At 47.4% G+C, this 22207-nt stretch overlaps 1 protein-coding gene across 1 annotated transcript in view; it reads left to right on the top strand.

Annotated features, from left to right (window-relative positions):
• Positions 1-22207, top strand: part of TANGO6 (transport and golgi organization 6 homolog) — a 579124-nt gene that overhangs the window by 181023 nt on the left and 375894 nt on the right. Inside the window, exon 7 of the mRNA XM_086945772.1 lies at positions 3830-3912. Coding sequence (XP_086801898.1) covers positions 3830-3912 — 83 coding nt within the window. The remainder of the gene's footprint in view (positions 1-3829; positions 3913-22207) is intronic.

Here is a 22207-nt window from a genome sequence, read left to right as displayed (position 1 = left end):
CCACTTCAGCCGCCCAGCGCATCCCTCGCACCATCACGTCCCTGCGCACCCAGGCTCTTCCTGGTTTTTCGTCCCTGTGCTTTAAAGCATCTTTTCTTTACTCTCATCTCATACCTTTCCCCTGATAAGTTTTTGCTCTGCAGTTCAGTTTCACTTCTGGTTCCCCTGCCTATTACCCTTACTTACCTGACAATCTAGTTCAATACTCATGCACAGGCAGAATCTAAAGGCCTGTTTTTTTTTTAAATGTAAAGACCTGATTTTTTATGGCTTTACCAAGGGGACTAAAATTGGAGCTTGGATTTACTGAAAAAGGGAGGTATTATGAGGTCTTAGAAAATAGTGCTCTTTCTGTGTGCTCCATGTTATGTTACTTCCATCCTCACAGCCAATAATAAGTAAAGTTTTGACCCTAATATTTATAACCAGTAGATTTAGCAGAGTGACATTGTTAATGATCACAACTGGTGTACCTTTTACCTGAGCTGCAACACAGGGTTGTGATGGGATTGTTGGTCTGGTGGCAAAGATGGCTGCTGGCTTTCACCACAAGGGTACGTTTATGAGTTCGGGGTGGCTGAGCTGTGATGCAGGTGTTCACTCCTTGTGTGTTAATTTGTGTTGACCCGCGCCCTGTTTTGACGCATGTAAGATTTGCTTAATCTGTTGTCTCTTCGAATTCATTATACAAACTTGAAATGCAATATGGTGTCTTTTAGTTCTCCTCTTGCAAGTTATGTTTTTACTAAATGTGGCCACTTCCTTGTTTAACCCACAATATGCTTGTCTTTAAGGCAGTAACGGCCCTCCACCATGTTTAAGACCTCCACAGGTGCCTAATCTACATTACAATTACAATTTAAACCCCACCTTCGGTTTCCATTCAATTTGTTTTAATTAGCGTCTATAAAAACATTTATTTCCATGACTTTATTCTTTGCAAACAAAAAGGAGCTTTTAAAGGTTAATTTTTGTATGTGCTGTTTTCATAGACTTTGTATGTTATATTTTAAATATTTGATTGCCTCTTGACATGTTCAGTACATTAAGTAAAACCACACTACTACGGTGTCTGCTTGGGCGTGCCTTGGGGAGCCGGCGGCGCTGTTTCTGGCAGACATGGACAGGGCCTTCGACTCCTTGAGTTGGACGTATTTATTTGCCTTGCTATGTCACCTCAACCTTGGTCCGCGGTTCTTGAAGTACGTCCAGTTGCTATATACTGGTCTCACGGCGTTGGTGCGGATTGGGGGGGTGGTCTCCCGCTCGTTTCCGGTCATGCGGGGGACGCAACAGAGCTGCCCTCTCTCCCCATACTTATTTGCGTCGCCATGGAGCATCTCGGGCGTGGGTTCGTATCGATGCCCAGCTCAGGGGGTTCCGGTGGTCTGCGGACCACACCGATAAAATCGCACTTTACTCGACGACGTGCTGTTCTTTCTTACGGACCTGGCCCGCTCTGGGCCGCGGCTCCTGCGCATCTTGCACATTTTTGGCGAAACGTCTGGCTTATACATGAATCCGGGCGAGTCTGCTTTGTGGCTGCTGGGCGGCGGGCAGAAAGTGGGCAACTGGGCGTCGGGTTTGCAGTTGGCCTCAGACTGGGTGAAGTACCTAGGGGTGTACCTGACGGAGGATGCAGCGGTGTCCCGTGACCGCAACCTGGCCCCGGTCTGGGATCACACGTGTGCAGACCTTAAGATATGGGCAAAGATGCCGTTGTCAATTCAGGGCAGATCTGCCATCTTTAAGAAGGTGGGTCTACCAGTTGCAGAACCACCCGCATGTGATCCCGCCTCGCTGGTTCCTACAGCTCAACTCGGCTTTGAGTAGCTTCCTATGGGAGGGGGGAGTTGCGCGAGTAGCCCTGAGGACATGTTTCCTCTCCACCTACATTGGGGGCTGGCCACGTCTGACATGCTCTCCTACTACCAAGCTGCGCACCTTTTGGTGCTGAATGACTGGTGGTATGGAGATAGGGGGGATCCGGCCTACGCCATTGAAAGGATACTGATGGGCACGACCTCTCTGCATGCCCTGCTCTACTCGGCGCCGAAACGGAGATCTCTCCCTGCGGCGACGCAGGTGGTCTCATGTATGGAGACAGACGCTGCGGAGAATGGGGTGGTGGAACGTACTCACCCAGGAGACCCACTTATGGAACAATGGGCTGTTGCCCCAGCTGACTACGCTGGGGGGCTTCCAGGAGTGGGATGAGATTGGCATCTCCACTCTCTGGGATGTACTGTCGGGTTGTGTTCTTAAATCCTTTGCGGATCTACGAGGGGAATTTGGGATGCCCAGCACCCAGTTCTTCAAGTACCTCCAGCTCCGTCACGCTCTATCGCCCTCTCTGGTGGGCTTGGAACAGCTTCCGGAGTTCAGCCCTCTCGAGGCCAAGATATTTATGGGGGAGCTGCCAGATAAGAAATTGTTGTGCTTATATCAGACGCTGGTGCGCCACTGTTCATCGGATTTGGTCAGTCTTAGAGCTGAGTGGGTACGGGATGTCGGGGACTTGGATGAGGAAGATTGGGTCGAGGCCTTGGAGAGCCCTAGAGGGGCGGCGATTTCCACGCGTCTGCGCTTGATTCAATTCCGGTACCTACACCGCACATATTACACTCGACAGCGCTTATGGAGGGCGGGCTTGGTTGCGTCACCCGACTGTCTCAGATGCGGCTCGAGGGAGGGTACATTGCTGCACACGGTCTGGGAATGCTCGGCGCTGCAAAGATTCTGGGAGGATGTGCACCGTTGCTTGGCGGAGGTTTTGGCATGGGAACTCAAGAGGGACCCCAAGCTGGCGCTACTGCATGTTATGGCTGGGGTGGGGGGCAATCGCTATAAGCGACACCTGCTGTTGCTGGGTTTCACGTTGGCAAAGCGCGACATAGCGAGAGCATGGAAGGCGCCCGGGCCCTGTCACTTGCCGCCTGGAAGAACGGTTTGGATTTTAGTATGGGTATGGAGCAGCCTATATATGTCGCTAGGGGGTGCCCCCGTAAACACTACAAGATATGGAAGAGGTGGGCTGATTATCGGGGTCTGGACCTGGGGACCGCCGCCTGAGCAGGCCACCCTTCCCGCTCCCTGATGTACTGGACTGGGCAATGTCACTTTTGGTGTACTGTGCATATGGCTCATGACTTATTCTGGTTCAAGGTCCTAGTGGGGCAGCAGCTGCGCAAGGGGGGGGGGGGGTGTTGCATATCCTTTTATTCCTGCTATGTTATTTTAGGGGGGGAGGCAATGCTCCTTTCTAATATCATTGACTTTAATTTTGATACATTGATTGTGGCAGTAGACTCTGGATGGCAGGGCTCTGCATATATTGTGTCTTCAAACAATAAAATCTGTCAACAAAAAAAAACACACTAATTAAAATAAAGAGCTTTGACTCAGTGGCGCAGTGCTGGCTTTTTCTACGCAAAACTTGCTTTTTTCCATTAGCTGTTTATCGTCTATTCAATTTAGATGTAGAATGTGATGAGCAAATACAGAAATAAATGATTTCAAAATAGGACACTGGGGACAGGATGGGAGGAGAAACTGCTCCAGGATCTCACTTAATATACTATACAATTCTGCCCGAAATCTGGAAGCTCTGCTGGTCCCAATATGTGGAACAGTCTCCACCAAACATTCAAGCAGGCCAGCTAACTACATGTCTTTTAGGAGACTGCTTAAAATGTTCCCTATCTTCGAACTTGTAGGCCTCGTGCAGGATAAACTGTGCACCATAACTCTTAACATTCATTCATTTGCAGAAAGCCTCTTTTGCAAGCATCTAAGACATTCATTGATAGTGCCCTTGTCTCTGTCTTAGATAATATCGACAAAGCCTGGACCCCCGAGACTGTGCTGGTTGAAGAGTCCAGCCTGTCTGACTGCATCGAAGACATCCTTAAGGTATGTTGGGTGGACTCTTTGGTTCTCTACCTGCTTTCAGTGCTTCATGTTTTGTGAACTTGTTATACTTGTGATGCTGAGTAACTACCACAGGGTTCCGATTAGTTGCTGAACTCGCTTGCGGCAGTGTAAAGAAAAGCGGTACGAAGGGTGAAAAGAAAAAAAACTTTGGTGAATGACAGCGTTTGGTTCATTGCTTCAATGGATGTAAACACAAAACACACAGTTGCTTCACTTAGTAACTGACTTATGGCGCGTCGTTTTAGGTATTTCTATAATGTAACATATGGCACAGGCCCCGCTGTCTGTTTAACATGGTCACTGTTTGTGCACTGACTGCATTTGAATGTGTGATGGAAGCGTATGTCCTACATGACAGGTCTGCTTATTTCTAACCAGACAATCTTTTAAAGACCTACTTGGCCCGAAAACCATAGCAATCAATGTAAAGAAAACCTGTGGCACCTTTGGGAGCTATATGTATGGTATGATATATTATATTTTTATTTCTAGAGCAAAAGGATGAAGCGTAGTCCCACACAGACTGGATTTGTGACAATATTAATTAATCGCCTGCTAATTAGGTGATCAAATATGCAGGACTCCAAACAAAATGAGTGGGAAATTATTTTTATAATGAAAGTATCTATGCCTTACAAAAACAAATGCAATCAGCTCGGATGTTGGGACAAAAAAAGACTCTCTACTTGTGCCAAGGGCCGAGGCAGTGGAGAGATAATGACAAACGTTCTGTTTTGATAATATAGTACCTCCTGGTCCATGCCAGGGAGGCTGTGACCTAGTAGAGAGACTACACTACAGGAAGACTAGAGGGTTCTGTGTGAATGAACAAGGCTCTGTCGTGATGAAATAGGAACTGCAGGGTATGGTGGCCTGCATCACTCACAAAGCCTTATACACAAACACCCCAAAGTATCTCGCCCAGAAAATTGTGTTATCTGGGAGAACCAGAAACTCCCAGCCCGCCAGAGACCGTGTGCTCCAGCCAACCCGCTTCCGTAATGCTAAAACATATAACCGAGCATTCTCTAGGGCCGCACCAAGAATCTGGAACTCGCTACCTCCCTCTATCAGAAGAATTCCTACGTTGTCACGCTTCAAAAAGGAAGCGAAAACCTTCCTAATGAGCAAATTTTTCCATTAACTCTCCTTTATTGCGCATTCCCATTCTCATGGCCTATGTTTCTGTGCATAATCTGCTGTATTGCTTGGTCCTCTCCATGTATAAATTGTTCCCCTTGTTTTATTGCTGACATGTCGCTCGCTGATTTTGGTACTGCACTGTTTATTGTATATAGCTCTGACTTTTATCCTACTGTAGTCAATTCCCTAACCCCATCCTTGTATTATCCCTATGCCTATACTGTACGCAACGTGTTTATCCATGTAAAGCGTTCTAATACCCGAACGGGTCACGTTCCCACTATATAAAACCTCAAATAAATAAATAAATGGCAGTGACGGCTGAGCTGCCTTTACCCTAGTAAAGACCTTGAAATAGGACGAGCTGGGAGGAGGCAGCGGAGCACAGGGCACTGGTGCTTCAGCTCTCTCCACTCTGAACATTTCAATGACACAGAGTGATGCATTGTTCCAGGCGCCTGTCTGCAGCAAAGTCATCAGTTCCAGTGAGAGGATCAGTGCTCTTCTGAGTGAAATATCACTCTGGGTAATGGAGAAGGCAGCAGAGCTTCCTTGAAGTTGGGACCGGTGATGTGCATAGCTGCATGTCCTTCACAGGCCAGGTCCCAAGATGTGGCCTCTGGTATTCCGAGTGATGTGTTCCTCTGTGTCTGAGTGAATGTTGGCAGTGTTTGAATGAACGATCATTTATGTGTATGCGATGGCTGGGGTGCGAGTGCGATATTAGGGTTGAAAGAGCCTTGAGGTGAGAGGAGCTTGACTCTTAGAGACCTCTAAACTTTACCCGCCTGTGATGACCACTTTCAACAACATTAACAAGGTCACTGATGTATAGTCCTTGTTTTATTTGACAAATGAATGCCTGCTGTAAGTTGTAGCTTTAGTTCTGTTCACCTCTGGCGGTTGGGCATATGCACAAGACAGTGATTTGTAAAGGGAAAGCCCAGGACTACTGAATGGTACTCAGGTGTTTTAAAGCCATATGACCACCCTTTGGCACTATTAAAGTGAACCACGTTAGCACAGAACATTTGTTCATAACAGTACTGCATTGTGTGTGACCCAACAGCTGTTTTATCAATTTAGTAATTCCTATATAGATGAGTGGTAGGATTTGAGTCCTGTGGTTAAAGTAATGTATTTTTAAAGAGGCAATTGTGCATTGGAAAAAGTAAACCTTTCAAGAAGTGTGTCTCGTTTTTGCTTTTCAAATACCTGAGGTGGGTGTAGGTGAAAAGACCGAGCAGTAAACTATCTATTCCCATGGTTTTGGGGCGTGCATAGTTTCAAGAAATGGTTCAGTGAAAGGTTGCTTCCATACAAAGTATATGCATAGAAAATAATCACATGATTGTGTCTTGTTAACCTAGCTCTCAAAATGTGCACCATAGATCACTTTATGAATGGGGAAATATTTTGAGTGATACCCAGATTTGCTTGCGTATTACTTGTATTTGGGATGATAATGTTTGTAGTTGTGAATCCTGTCTGCCCCCCCTCTTATTAGCAATGTATGAAGGAGCCAGGAAGACTGGCCATCTACTCCCCACTGTCTGAGAGGCTCTGATTGTCACAATATTAAAGCTTGGCAAGCAACCCAACGTTTATGATTCCTACAGGCATTTATCCAAATGTAGATAACAAAATCATGGCGCGTATGCTCCCAGCAAAGATACTCCTTCTCATCCCCATCATAGTCCAACTGGATCACTCGAGCTTTGACCCAGGGGTGCTCCACCGCATATAAAGTCCATACTGTCTTTGTCCTACTCTACATCCTCAATCCACAGCTCTCTGTGGTGGCTGTCTTCATAGCTGCCATGAAGCCCTTCGAATCATTAGAGTGGCCATTCTTATTTGCACTGCTGCATGATTATGCTTCAGACCTTTCTTTAATGGATTAAGCTCCAATGCAAGGTCCCGATAGCTAGACTATGGAGTAACGGCAGAGTGTCCGATCCCACAGCAATCAACAGAGGCAAGTGAAAGGGATGCCCACTTTGGCCAATTTTATATGTCATAGCTGTGGAGCCACTTGCTAGATGCCTGAGGCGATATCACTCCAATCGAGGCCTCAACTTTGTAGCTCAGAAAATTGTCATCTCAGTGTATACAGACTATGTCACCATATATGTATAGAATGCAGCCTAGAACCTGGCACCCCTGTTGCATGAGTTCATACAATTTGGCACCTTAACTGGGATCATGATCAGCTGGTTGAAGTCAGTCATTTCTCCAGTATTACATCTTTCATAGATTCACATGCTTGTATCTTCCCCGTCGTCATGGTGGGAGTCTCACGGTAACAGAATGACCAAGCAGTATCATAGAGAAGAAAAACTGCATAGAAAATCCCCATAGGGGCTGTACTATTTGGTAACCAGACCATTTCTTTGTTTTGGTCCAAAAGCCAGCCAATCAGAATTGCTGCCCTGCCCTCACACTCCCCAGCAGCAGCTTCCTGCCTCAGATTTCCAACCGCCTTCGTGTGAGAAAGGAGTCTCCCTGAGCTCTGCTCAGTTTTCTTCTGTTCCTGTGTGAACTTTTGACCCTTGGGAATCTTGTTTCCTGCCTTCTACTTTGAGGTATTGTGTGTACTCATATTGCTTATGATGGCTGAAAGCTCTAAAAAGAGGCTGTTCAGGCCATGCAGATCCTGTGGGAAGGCCAGACTTTTCTCTGAGGACCCACATGAGGACTGCCTTTTCTGCCTCTACCCTAAACACCTGGTGAAGGACTGTAAGCTTTGTAGAAAATTTTCTGACAAAACTAAGCGTGACAGAGAGGCAAGATTACTGTTATGGCTTCAGAAGAAGAAGGCCACATCAGGCTCAGATTCTGAGGAAGAATCTTCTCACTCCACTCCCAAGAAAAGAAAAGCCTCTGTTTCTGTGGAGAAAGTGGAGTCTAAAAGGAGTAAATCAAAGGAAAAATCGACATCTTCTCTTCCTATTACTCCTCTGGAGAAGCAGTCAAGTCTTAAAGGACCTGGATCTGCACCTGCTACCAATTCGATGGCTTCAGCTACTAAGTCTGTGGTGAAAACTTCACTTCCGTCGACTACTGCTTCGTCGACGACAGGATCTAAGGCTGCGTTGACGACCACGACGTCTACGGCAACGACATCGATGAGTAAGATGTCTCTGTCAGGACCGTCGACGACGACGACTCCGTCGACGACAGGTTCGATGTCACGAATGTCGACGGTGGCCCCGTCGACGCAGGTTCCGTCGACGCAGGTTCCGTCGACGAAGGTCCCGTCGACGAAGGTCCCGTCGACGAAGGTCCCGTCGACGAAGGTCCCGTCGACGAAGGTCCCGTCGACGAAGGTTCCGTCGACGAAGGTTCCGTCGACGATGGTTCCGTCGACGAAGGTCCCTGAACCACTCAAATCTACCTCCCCTCCTCAAGACATCGGAGGCTTCCATGATATCATGGAAAGGGCGGCCAAAAGTTTCAGTCTGGATGTGGACGTGCAAGAGACGGATTGTTTCTTGTACGATTTCAAGGATGATAACAAAAGGTCACTTCGCTCAATCCCTATTATCCCGCATATATGGGAGGAGGGCCTCAAGATTCTAAAAACACCAGCTTCTATAGCGGTTTCAGTTCCACGAATTGAAAAGAAATACAGAGCTCCAGAATCTACGGCAGCCTGCCTCATTGGACATCCCAGGCCGGAGTCGGTTGTGACACAGGCGGCGCAAAGAAATTCTAAAAACCCGGTGGCTACTTCACTAGTGCCACCAGACAAGGAAGGGAGAAGAATGGATGGAGCAGGTAAGAGGTTTGCGGTCATGGCAGCCTCTACCATTAAAGCGGCAAATGCGATGGCTCTGCTTGGCCGTTACAACAGGCAGATATGGTCAGATCTGGCTCCCATCCTGTCAGCGCTTCCAGAGGATCGAAAGGAAGAAGCGGCAGCCCTTCTCAAAGAAGGAGCAAAATCGGCTGCTGAGTCTATCGACATCGCCATGGATGTTTCGTCCTTGGCCTTCAGACAAATGGCCGGGGCGGTCTCGCTTCGCAGACAGGGCTGGCTCAAGGCGACTTCTTTTCGACCAGAAGTGCAGGCGAAGATTGTCGATATGCCCTTTGATGGTGAAAACCTCTTTGGGAAACATATTGATGAGGCATTGCAAGGCATAAAGTCGGACACGGATACGGCTAGAGCGCTGGGATCTCTTCAGCAGGGAAAATTTCAGTCCTTTCGAAAGAGGGGTGCAAGAGGCCAATTTAATCAAAGATCCTCTTTTCAATCCAACCGATATCAACCGTACAATCAGCAGGGATATCGTCAGTTTAACACCAACAACCAGTTCAGATCCTCTAACTCCTCTTACCAACAACAGTCCAGAGGTAAATCCAACGCCAGGGGGAAAAATCAGCAGTCTAATAGACGTCAATGATTTCAGGCAGGCACTCCCCACACAAAAGATCCTGGTCAACGACCACTATCTGTCTCAATACTACACCAACTGGATGTCCATAACATCGGACAAATGGGTCCTGGATGTCATAAGCAGGGGCCACACACTGGAATTTGTGGAGATACCACCGGACCACCCTCCAGTACTCAGGCTCAACCATCATCGCAAAGAAATGCAGAAGGAAGTTCTCTCGCTTCTACGAAAGGGAGCCATAGAGGAAGTACCACAGCATCTCAGAGGGAGAGGCTTCTATTCACATTTCTTCCTCATCAAAAAGAAACAGACCCAGAAATGGAGACAGGTACTGGACCTGAGGGATCTCAATCATTACATAAAAAAGATACCCTTCAGAATGTTGTCATTGCAAGAGATCTTACTCATGTTAAAGGACAAAGACTACTTGGCGTCCTTGGATCTCATGGATGCGTACTTCCATATTCCCATCCATCGGAAGCACAGGAAGTATTTAAGGTTTGTTGTGGAGAGTCGCCACTTCCAGTTCAAGGTCCTGCCATTCGGACTCAAATCAGCCCCGAGGGTATTCACCAAATGCATGGCCCCGGTGGCGGCCCACTTAAGACTGCAAGGGCATTACATTTATCCATACCTGGACGACTGGTTGGTGACAGGTCCATCTTTCAGGGACGCAGCAGAAGCTCTACAGAGCTGCATCCGATTGTTTCAGCGATTAGGTCTGAGAACCAACTTAGAGAAGTCCTCGCTGACTCCGGCCCAAGGCATTCAGTTTCTAGGGGCATGGATATGCACCAGAGCAGGGAAAGCCTACCCTTCCGAAGATCGGATGAGAAAGATCAGGGGGCTAACGGCTTCTCTTCAAGCAAAAAAGTCCACTTCCGTGAGGATTTACAAGTCCATGTTGGGGATGATGTCATCCTGCATCCCATTGGTACCAAACTGTCGTCTGCGAATGAGACCTTTGCAGGAACAGCTCGACGAACAGTGGGTACAGGCCAGTGGAACCTTCGAGGATCGCATTACCATCACAACCCGTATGAAGGTGGCCATGTCATGGTGGAAGATCCTAAAAAACCTGAACCAGGGACTGAGCTTCATTCATCGAGATCACGATTTCGTGATGACGACGGACGCTTCGCTGAAAGGATGGGGTGCGCATCTTCAAGAGCTGGAGATTCAGGGCCTTTGGTCAGATTGGGAAGCTCAGCTTCACATAAACATGTTGGAGCTCAAGGCGGTGTTCCTAGGGCTTCAAGCATTCCTTCCCAGAATACGACAATCGTCAGTACTTATCCAAACGGACAGCACCACGACCATGTTTTACCTGCTGAAACAGGGCGGGACGAGATCCAAACAGCTGTCGACACTGGCGCAAAGGATCTGGAAATGGCTCATAACCAACGAAATTTCGATCCAAGTTCAGCATATACAGGGAGTCCTCAACACTCGGGCGGACGCCCTGAGCCGCACTCCCAATGCGACACACAAGTGGGAACTACACGACACTCAGATTCGCATTCTGTTTCAAAGGTGGGGCACTCCCACATTAGATTTGTTCGCGACTCAAAGCAATTCAAAGTGCGCTCACTTTGCGTCAAGGTACCGTCAACAGGGATCCATAGGAAATGCATTCCTCATGGACTGGACAGGAAGGTTTGCATACGCGTTCCCTCCGTTCCCATTGATACCGCGCATCCTGCGCAAGATGAGATTGGAACCGTGCCGGATCATAATGATTGCACCAGCCTGGCCAAGACAGGCGTGGTTTTCAGACCTCCTTCAATTGTCGAAGGGCGACAAGATCCAGCTCCCGACATTTCAAGACCTCATCTCCATGGAGAAAGGGCAGATTCTACATCCGGACCTACACTCTCTAAAGTTGTCCGCATGGAACCTCACGAGCGTGAATTTCAGGATCTAGATATTTCGCAAGAGTGCAGGCATATTCTCTCCCAAGCGAGAGCTGTATCAACGAACAAAACATATACAGCAAAATGGACCCGTTTCTGCCACTGGTGCAACAGACAAAACTTGCATCCGTTTGAGGTTCAGCCTGAAGGTATCCTGCCTTACCTGCTTTTACTATCAAAGTCAGGCCTGTCGCATGCTTCAGTCAAAGTGCACTTAGCAGCAATATCACGATTCAGGCGAAAGCCAAATGAACCATCTCTCTGGTCATCCAGAGTAATAAAGGAATTTATCAAAGGGACTGTTTAGAGTCTTCCCACCCATCCAACGCCCACCTGTGCCGTGGCACCTCAATACAGTTCTATTGCAGCTTATGAGGCCACCCTTTGAGCCCATACATAAGACAGACTTGCAGTTCCTGTCATGGAAAACAGCCCTCCTTCTCGCCTTAACATCTGCAAGGAGGGTTAGCGAAATTCAGGCCTTTTCAGTGGAGGAACCCTTCTTACAATTTCGTCAGGACAGCGTTATATTGAGAACAAATCCTACCTTTATTCCCAAGGTGGCGACGTCTTTTCACCTCAACGAACCCATTATTTTACCTACTTTCTTCAGCAAGCCTTCCTCGGAAGCAGAAAGAGCCTTACACTCTCTAGACATTTCTAGATGCCTAAAGTTCTACATTGAAAGGACAAAAACGTTCCGCAAGTCCAAGCAATTATTCATTGCATTTGAAGGGCAGAGAAAAGGTCTTCCATTGTCGAGACTGAGTATTGCTAGATGGATATCCTCAGCTATCCTGAAATGTCACGACAAAGCGGGGAAGCCGCTATGTTCTAAAGTGCATGCACATTCAACGAGGAAGATGGCAACCTCGATGGCCTTGTTCGCAGGAGTGGCACTGCCAGACATCTGCAGAGCAGCAACATGGAAGAGTGTGCATTCATTTACAAGACACTACTGTCTAGACACTGCGTGGAAGGAGGACACGGCAGTGGGACAGGCTGTTCTGAAGCGTCTATTCCAGTAAGGTATGGCCTAATGGCATATTGTTTTTTTTTGCTATACTGTACTTTGACTTGTACTTACATGCATTTATCGTATTGCTGATGCTTTCCTAGCTACTATTATGTCATTGCTTTGCGGCAGAGCTTCCTTCTAGGTTCTGTCCTGGAAACGCTACAAATATGGTGAGCACTGCTTACTACTCTGATACAAGCATGTGAATCTATGAAAGATGTAATACTGGAGAAGGAATTAGTTACTTACCTGTACACTATAGTTCTCCAGTATTATCTTTCATAGATTCACATGCGCCCGCCCGCCTCCCCGTTTCTCAGGCAGATCTTGTTCTCGGTATTTATCCATGTCTCTCACTCGGGGACGGAAATCTGAGGCAGGAAGCTGCTGCTGGGGAGTGTGAGGGCAGGGCAGCAATTCTGATTGGCTGGCTTTTGGACCAAAACAAAGAAATGGTCTGGTTACCAAATAGTACAGCCCCTATGGGGATTTTCTATGCAGTTTTTCTTCTCTATGATACTGCTTGGTCATTCTGTTACCGTGAGACTCCCACCATGACGACGGGGAAGATACAAGCATGTGAATCTATGAAAGATAATACTGGAGAACTATAGTGTACAGGTAAGTAACTAATTCCTTTTCCTCTGACTGATAATACAGAGAGATTCCCTACGGAGTACCTTCTAGAATGGGCGGGTGAGACTGTCGGGTATCTGGAGATGTGGATCAGTAGGAATGTCTCCCTTCTTTGACGTGAAAACTATGGGATAGCCATGATGTAGCTACAAGAGTGGATACCAATATGGATAAACTTGCCTCTGTTCCTTACTGGGAGACTGTCTATTGCAAACTGGAAGTTCTGCCCAAGTTTCTCTATCTGTTTGCTAATATTCACATACCTCTGACCTTTAATCGCATTCCCTCCCTTTTGACTCAGCTGGCGTGGGCTGTATGGCAGCTAAGATTAGCATGAGAAAGCTTGACCCTGCCCCCTGAACAGGGAGGACTGCGTGCTCCCGATATAAAATTGTATTATTACTGCATACAAGCCCAGTTCGCCCATCGCTGGTTATTCCGCATGCAATACTTGCCTCATACTGCCATAGAAACAGACAATGCCTATCCATGCCCTCCATTGACTGCTATCTGTACTGAGCCAACAAGACCTAGAGACAAGATTGACAATGTTAAATGTATGGCATGGGCATGGAGTTGGCTACACTGTAGGGCTCGACTGGACTGCCTCTGCTCTGCAAAACTGAAACTAGCTGACAATCCACTATTGCCCCCCTGCAGTGGAAGAGAGGGTGCAACAGCAGTTAAGAGCTTTGGAGAAAATGGGCGACTTATATCAGGCAGGCACCTTCTTTTCCCTAAAAGTGGCACGAGCCTGCAAGAAATGTTACACTGCTTGATATTTTCCTTTATTATTGAGTCTGGAGCGTCAGCTCGTAGTACATTGTCCCTGCGCTAGACTGCATCCTCAATACCCCCTTTCCTAGGAGGCTAATCTCTAGATCATACACAGACATGCGGGATAAAGCCCCTATGGTTAAATCTAGGACATTTGAGATGTACGGGCAGGCGTTGCTGCAGATTTAACTGTAGAAGAGCATGCTCCCCCCAAACTATTGACTACACCTCATTCACATCAAGTTCCTGCATCACGTATATCACACTCCCCCTGTGTAGTACAAGATGGGCCTGCTGCCTGACACAAGATGCTAAGGTTGTAGCAGTCAAGATGCCGATTTCCTACACTTGGCTTGGGAATATCCTATGATAGTGTGTTTGTGGTCTGAAATGTATACCTTTCTAGAAGAAGTGATTGTCCACCCAATGCCAAGAACGCCACTAGTGGCACTGACCGGATAACGCAAAGATATTCCAACCGCTGGCCATTGGCTGACAACAATGATGCTGCTGTTAGCCAAGAGGAAGGTGGCAATGCACTGGGGATAATACTAACGAAGGTATTGTATGGACCGTTGGCACACCTATAGGTCAGTATTTATACTTCGTTAAACAATCTTCTTGCTACAATTTTATTCCTTCTTTAGCGTGCAGCTCAGTTGCATAGGGTTGCCTATCCCTAAGTTTGAGATAATTATCAAAGAAAAATGGTACGTGATAAAGATATCACAACCCTACTGAGCGCACAGCATCCTCTTAAAATATTTCCACCTATTCAAATGCTTTCAATGACTTTGTTACTTACACATTTAAGACTCGTTTTACTTTGTTTTCACATTTATTTGAAATCATTTTTTTTGTTTTTTTCAATAATTACTCAAAGCATGTCAATGATTATTTTCTTCAAAATGTAAATAGTTCATTATAACATTGCAATCCATCCAAAACAGTGTATGTGCTGTATTAACATTCATACAACCCATCAATCAATTTTCGACGATCGTTCAAAGTGTTGGCCCAATGCATTTTGGGACCTCGTCCCTTCCTCAGGGACCAAGTGTGATTGGGATTTTTAAGCCGTATACCCTGCTGTGTATGAATAATCTGTCCACAGTGACGTGTCTTAACATCAAGCGAGGATACAACGTATCTGGGAAGTTCTCATGGGTAACTAACTTTCAAAAGTTTTACGTTAATCCGGGTGTTTGTTCTGTATGGCTGTACAAGTCTAGCCGTGAGTCCGGGAGCTCGCAAACAAAACGCTTCTCGTTTTCCCCAAGGTTAGTTAGTCCATAGTTCTTGATGTTAAGACACGTCACTGTGGACAGATTATTCATACACAGCAGGGTATACAGCTTAAAAATCCCAATCACACTTGGCCCCTGAGGAAGGGACGAGGTCCCGAAATGCATCGGGCCAACACTTTCAACGATCGTCGAAAATTGATTGATGGGTTGTATGAATGTTAATACAGCACATACACTGTTTTGGATGGATTGCAATGTTATAATGAACTATTTACATTTTGAAGAAAATAATCATTGACATGCTTTGAGCAATTATTGAAAAAGAAAAAAAAAATGATTTCAAATAAATGTGAAAACAAAGTAAAACGAGTCTTAAATGTGTAAGTAACAAAGTCATTGAAAGCATTTGAATAGGTGGAAATATTTTAAGAGGATGCTGTGCGCTCAGTAGGGTCGTGATATCTTTATCACGTACCATTTTTCTTTGATAATGCACTGGGGATGACACACTTGCCTGTGGCTAAAGGCCTTTCTGGCAGATGAACCCCTTTAGCACTTTTATCTCACTCCATGCAGAGTAAGGAAGCTAAATATGCTGGAGGGAAACTGTTATGTAAGATCCAAGTAGAGTTGTAGGATTCCGCTGGAGGTGCTTGAACCGAAATGCCTCGCAATTACTTATACTGCCAATAGAACATATGATGGAGCACAATTTTAACAACTGAACTGCCTTCTGATGAATTCTGTTAAATTTGGGACTGCACTCTATATTTTGAATTGTGCTTTACTTGTTATAAAAAACATTAATAAAAATATTTTTCTTTAAAAGTATGCACTACGAGGAACCAATAATTATTTAAATAACTCTGATCTGTTAACAAAATTATGTAGCTGTCAGCGGACCTAGACACACAATGTTCACATTTGCTGTTAAAAAAGGTCCTTCACATCTGGAACAGACCAACACATCATCAACCAATTATATGAGGACCAAACCCTTTCATTATATCTTGTTTTAACTTCAGTGGGAGCTATCAGTTTGATATTAACCGAAATGTCTGATACTTAATTCTATCATTTCCTTCTGTTATCGGAACAAGTGCTATTATTTTTTTTTTAATTCAGTTTTTTATTTTCATGTGAAACATCGGCAAATAAATCAGGTTGCATATAAGTACATAATACAGACAGCATATATATCCCCCATACAAAATCTTGATTAACGACTACAGTTATCTGGCGAGTTGCGGTCGCCTCTTCGGATAATCTATATAACACCCTCCCAACATACATTATATAACTCCTCATCCGAACTATCTTCGTCATAGTTTGGCGGTGGCTCACATATATTCCCCCAGTAATTGTTCTACGCTCCCCATATTTTGCTCCATTTCTGGGGGCATCTCCGAGTTATGAAAACCGTTCTTTCGGCCATCATGGCCAGGTCCATGTCAGTACACCAAGCCGCCAATGACGGCAAATCCACTGCCCCCCATTTTTGCACTATATTGCGTTTTGCCATCATAAACCTGAGTGTCGCCCACGTTTGCGCTGGATGTGCAAGGTCATTGGGTTCCCATATATTTAATATACATCTTCGTGGCTCTGGGACTCGTGAGAGGCCAACCGTCTGCGACACTGTTCGCAGTATCTTTCTCCAATAGTCAACTATCTTAGGGCAGTCCCACAATGTGTGAAAGAAGGATCCCTCCTCTCCACACCCTCTAAGACAGTATGGATTCTGCGCTCTGTTCATTTTGTATAAGGTACATCTAGAATGGTATGTGCAGTGTAGTATCTTGAGCTGCACTAGCCTAAGTCGTGAGGGTATCCCTACCATTTTGGGTGAAGCCAATGTGTCCTGCCATTCTGTGTCGAAGTCTCCCACGTCAACCACCCATTTTTCTCTTAGAGGGGCCAGAGGGTCTGGTAAGTTATTAATTAGTTTACGATAAGTGAAAGACGTGGCTCGCTTTGGCATGTAGTCCGTGAGCAATCTATCTTCCAGCGGGGAGGCCTCTGGTATTTCAGTATCCTGCGGCAACGCCGCCAATAATGCGTGCCTAATCTGTGCATAACGAAAAGCCTCTGATGCAGCAAGGTCCTACTGTTGTTTGAGCTGTTCAAATGGAACTACCGTCCCTCTATCCCACAGGTCGCCCACTGTGGAGATGCCTACGTTATCCCATTGGTCAAAGCCCTTGCTGTTCCTCAATTGCCCTAGTCTTTTAGTGTCCCAGAGTGGGGTGAGTCGTGTAATGACTCCCTTCCATCCCAGCCTTGTCTGCGCTGTATGCCATATCATGATAGTGTGTTTTGTCGGTCTCACCAGTTTCAGGGCCTGGCCCTTGTTATAGAGGGGCGCGAGTACAGTACCTGCACCCAGCTGAATCCTATCTGCCCTGTACGCTGGGTTCGCTTGGGAGGCATGTATCCACTGATTAATAACTTTAAGATGAGTCGCCCAATAATACAATTGGATGTTGGGGAGAGCTATTCCTCCGTCATACCCTCCTCGGTTGAGCTTCGCTTACGCTATTCATGCCGGTCTATTGCCCCATAACAGCGTGGATACTTGTGCCGCTATCTGTCAAAATATTTCAGGGGCACTGGAAATGGCGTGTTCTCAAGGGCGTACAGAAATCGGGGCAGGGCCATCATTTTGAATAATTCCGCCTTTCCCAACAATGTTAGCGAAAGTGACTCCCAGTGTGCCACATCTCTCTTCAAGCGTTCCAGCAGGGGCGCCAGGTTTTTAGAGAAAAAATCTGTAGGGTTAGTCTCGATATGAATACCTAGATATTTAAAGGAATCACGCCTAAGTAGGAGTGTGCAATCCACTGGGAGACGCGGTGCGGGGCCATGCAGCACGTACATAACCGACTTGGCCCAGTTGATAGTGTATCCAGATACCCTTCCAAAGCTATCGCAGATCCTAAGGAGAGTTTGTATGGAATATTCGGGTTTTGTCAAATACACCAAGATGTCATCTGCGTAAAGGGAGATGCTGTCCTCCCAGCCGTCTGCCCACTGAATACCTCGCAGCAATGGTTCTCCTCTGTTCCACGCCACCAAAGGTTCCAAAACCAATGCAAATAGTATCGGTGACAGGGGGCATACCTGGCATGTCCCTCTCGCTAGCGGTATTGTGTCGGAGATATGGCCGTTGGCCGTAACATACACCAGCGGTCTGGTATACAAGAGGCGGACCCAGGCACGAAACCTGGGGCCAAATCCCAAGTGTCGAAGGACCGTAAAAAACAAAAAGGAAACTCCACTCCACCATATCAAAGGCCATCCTCACGTCTAGGGAGATTACTACCGCCGGTTCCTGCAGGGTTGGAGTCCTAGCCAGTACCCCATGTAGGCATCTGAGGTTTAATGGAGTATTTCTGCTCGGCATGAAGCTAGACTTATCTGGATGAATTAGATGCGCAAGGTGTGGCACCAGTCTGTTCGCCAACACCTTAGCCAGTATTTTAGCCTCCGCATTAATAAGTGAAATTGGACGATAAGAGATCAATCGGTCAGAGGCTTCCCAGGTTTCGGGATCGCCACAATCGTGGCCAGCCGCTGGTCATTTGGCAGCTCTCATCTGTCCAGGCTGTCAGTGTACATTCGCAATAGATGCGGACTGAGAAGTCCCGTCATCCGTTTGTATAACTCAATCGGGATCCCGTTTGGTCCCATTGCTTTGCCTGATTGCAGTGAGCGGATCGAGGTATGTAACTCCTCCTCTACGAGGTCAGCCTCAAGTTCAAGGTCAGCCTCCGGGGTAAGTTTGGGCATTACTGTATCTTTTATGGAGGCCTCAGCGTTGTCCACCGTCATGACCGATGCTGACGTGTACACCTCTTGGAAATGCCCTGCCAGTGTGCGTACTATTTCCCAAGGGTCTGCCGTCAGCCGTCCATCTCCTGTCTTTATATGCGCTATTCCCCTAGTACCCTGCTCTCATTTATCCAGCCATGCTAGGAGTTTTCCTGCCTTATCCCCTACGACATATATCTTATGCCTAGTGGTTACGAGATGTGATATAGTCTCTTCTCTTAAATGGTCTCTAAATTGTTGTTGTTTGAGATGCAGTGCGTGCGACGATGCTGGCGTGGGGTCTGTCGAGTGGCGTGTTTCGGCAGAGTGCAGCTCTAGTTCTAAATCTGTCAGCTCTTTTTGCTTCTCTTGCTTGTGCCCTGCAATTGAAGCTATGGCTTGTCCCCTAATGACGGCCTTGTACGCTGCCCATAGAGTAGATGGGGAACTAACTGACAGAGTGTTCACCACGAAGAAGTGCTTTGTGGCTTTATGGAGCTCTTTACGAACTTTCGAGACTTGCATGTAACCGGGGTAGATGGGGTAGAGCCGTCTACGGATCTCGTGGTGATATGTAAAAGTCAACAGTATCGGTGAGTGGTCTGAAATGCCCCTCGGCTTTATCTTTATATCATCGGCACTCTGCAGACTGTCAGCAGAAGTTAGGAAATAGTCTATTCTGGATAAACTGTTATGTGTGTTGGAGTGAAACGTGTATTGTCGTGCTGTGGGGTAGTGGTGTCTCCAAACATCAATAAGCCCAAGCGCCTCAACAAAACTCTGCAGACGGGAAACTCCGGATGTCAGTGCCCTCACTGGGTGTCTGTCTAGGTTAGTGTCCATCGTAGCATTAAATTCGCCCCCGATTATAAGGCCACCTTCCGGAAGAGTAAGTAGGAATTCACCAAGGGCTGGGAGTGCCACCGCCTGGAGTGCTGGGGAGATGTATACGGAAACCACATTAACCGGTTTTCCCTACCATTGGCCCTGAAGAGCTGCGAACCTCCCCTGATCATCCCTTTTGACTTGGTTATTATGAAGGAGGAGCGTTTCCGTACTAATATACCTACTCCCGTGGAGCCGGACGAGAACTCCGAATTAACCGCCATCTTATATCCCCACCTATCCAGTGCCTTACATGTGAAACCTGTGAGGTGTGTTTCCTGCAAGAGGGCCAATGTTGGGGCTTGACGTTTTAATGCCTGTAATACCAGGCCCCTTTTGATTTGGTCTCCCAATCCATGAACATTCCACGTGAGTAGTGTGAGGGGGGGTCACCGGAGCCTCAGGAGGCATTCCCGGAGTACATTCAGCTGGGGTTAGTGTCGCCATGTGTGCGGTCGTCAAGGAATGTAAGTGCTAACTCGCCCATGAGACGTGCTCGCACGTCAGCCAGTGGGTATATTGCCAATCTGTTATTGCCATTACAAACTAGAACCATAAACCTTGAAAACTCTTTATCTCTACCCTGTAACTCTTCCCCCCCCCTCCCTGCCTCCCTGCCCAACAGACTCAAAATTGCCCTCCTCCACAACTTTGCAGAGTGCTCAAGCTCAACCCCGATAAAGAACTTGCGTGAAGGGGGTAGGAAGTCTAAGGAGGAGCTTAGACCTTCCACTCTCCCCAAGGACTGTCTCAGCTTAGTGTCCAAAGTGGGTGCGACTGCATTGGTGTCCGGGTGTGCAATTCAATATTTCGGTCATTTCCCGGCTTTCAAGTTTCATCCCAGACCGAGGTATTCTGCTTCATGTTGCTGTGGGTGCTCCTCCTCAACTCGTCGTTGATCTTGACCATCTGTGTCTCCAGTCTCGTCTCGACTGCGTTGGTTTCTATTCCTGCACCTTGACCACCTACTTGTCGCCAGCCTTCGAGCCAGTTATGTGCTTCCTCCGGTGTATCAAAGAACCGTGTCTTACCCTCTGCCACAATTCTAAGCTTTGCGGAAAACAGCATTGAATAAGATAGACCTTTGGCTCTTAGTTCTTTTTTGACCTCTATGAAGCTACGGCGACGTTTAGAGGCCGCCGTTGTGCAGTCTGGAAAGAAAGACACTGTTGAATTCTGTATTCGGATCGGTGGGGACACTCTGGCGGTTTGTAACACTGCGCCCCTATCACAGAAATTGAACAGACGGGCAAGTACAGGTCTAGGGGGGGCCCAGGCGTGGGCCTACCCCCCAGGACTCTTTGGGCTCTTTCTACTGAGAAAAAGGTTGATAGCTCTCTTGGTTGTAAGCTCGTCTTTATAAGGCCTTCCACATAGAGGTCCATCACCGGGGTCCCTTCACTTTCAGGAATTCCAAGAATTCGTACATTATTTCTACGGGAGCGACCTTCCTGATCGCCCAGTTTCGCCGCCATCAGCTTATTCTCTGTCTCGAGTCGGGATACCGCTTTCTGCAGAGTTACCGTGTCTGTTACCAGAGTTCTGGTGAATTGTTCGACCTCTGTGACTCTGGCCGACATTTTTTGAAAGTCAGCCCTTAATAGCAAAACATCCGTCGAGATTGATCCCACTCTGGCCTGGACATTGGTAAGAGCCGCCATTATGTTTTCCAACGTTACTTTTTTGGAGCCGTCATCCCCGGGTGTCTTATCTGAGGGAGCCCCTCGCTCTGTGAGTGGTGGAAAGTCCTTCCCGTAAGCATATTTATCGAGCTTAGACTGTGTGGCCGGAGTCTCTGGGCGTGTCATTGCCTCTTCGAAAATTGAGGTGACGTCGCGATACTGGCCACTGCGTTCCGCCGCACTTCTCAGCCCACTCGGCATGGCGATGCACCCTGGGGCCTCCCTACTGATGTGATGGCTTCTTCAACAGGATTGCGGGTGAAGGGGGGGTCACTGCTCGCCTAGACCCTCCACTATTCAATACGGGTATCCGCTACAGTTCCCAAGGTCCCTGGTGCTCGGCTGAACCCCAATTTGCCACCGGTGCGTGGTCACCTGCATATGTTTAATCAGAGCTCACCACTCCCACCTTGACGCCAGAGTCATATATCGTGTTTATAAGGGGTGGGAGGGGGAGGGGGCCGCGCCGGGCCCACTGCTGACGCGAGGAGGTGAGCACCCTGCTCCAACTACGCTGCGGGCCCCTGTGTTTCCGGCCCCGGTAGAGCCCGGGGCTCTCGAGAACTCCAGACCCCGGCTGCACCACTATGGGTAGGCCTCACCTCTCGTTCGTTTTCTTTCAGGCGGGTCCCCAGTCTGCCACCTCTGTTCTTGCTCCCGGGCCGTCCGTTGGCTCGTTTTCTCCTCAGCCGAGCGTAGGGATGCCGCTGGGGCCGCTCATTGCAGCCCGCACAGGTCCGCTGATGCTACGTCGTACGCA

This window comes from Lissotriton vulgaris, chromosome 12, assembly GCF_964263255.1.
Source record: "Lissotriton vulgaris chromosome 12, aLisVul1.2, whole genome shotgun sequence".
NCBI classification, from domain to species: domain Eukaryota; kingdom Metazoa; phylum Chordata; class Amphibia; order Caudata; family Salamandridae; genus Lissotriton; species Lissotriton vulgaris.
Note: the sequence above shows the minus strand (reverse complement) of the source record. Positions and strands in the feature narration are given on the sequence as shown.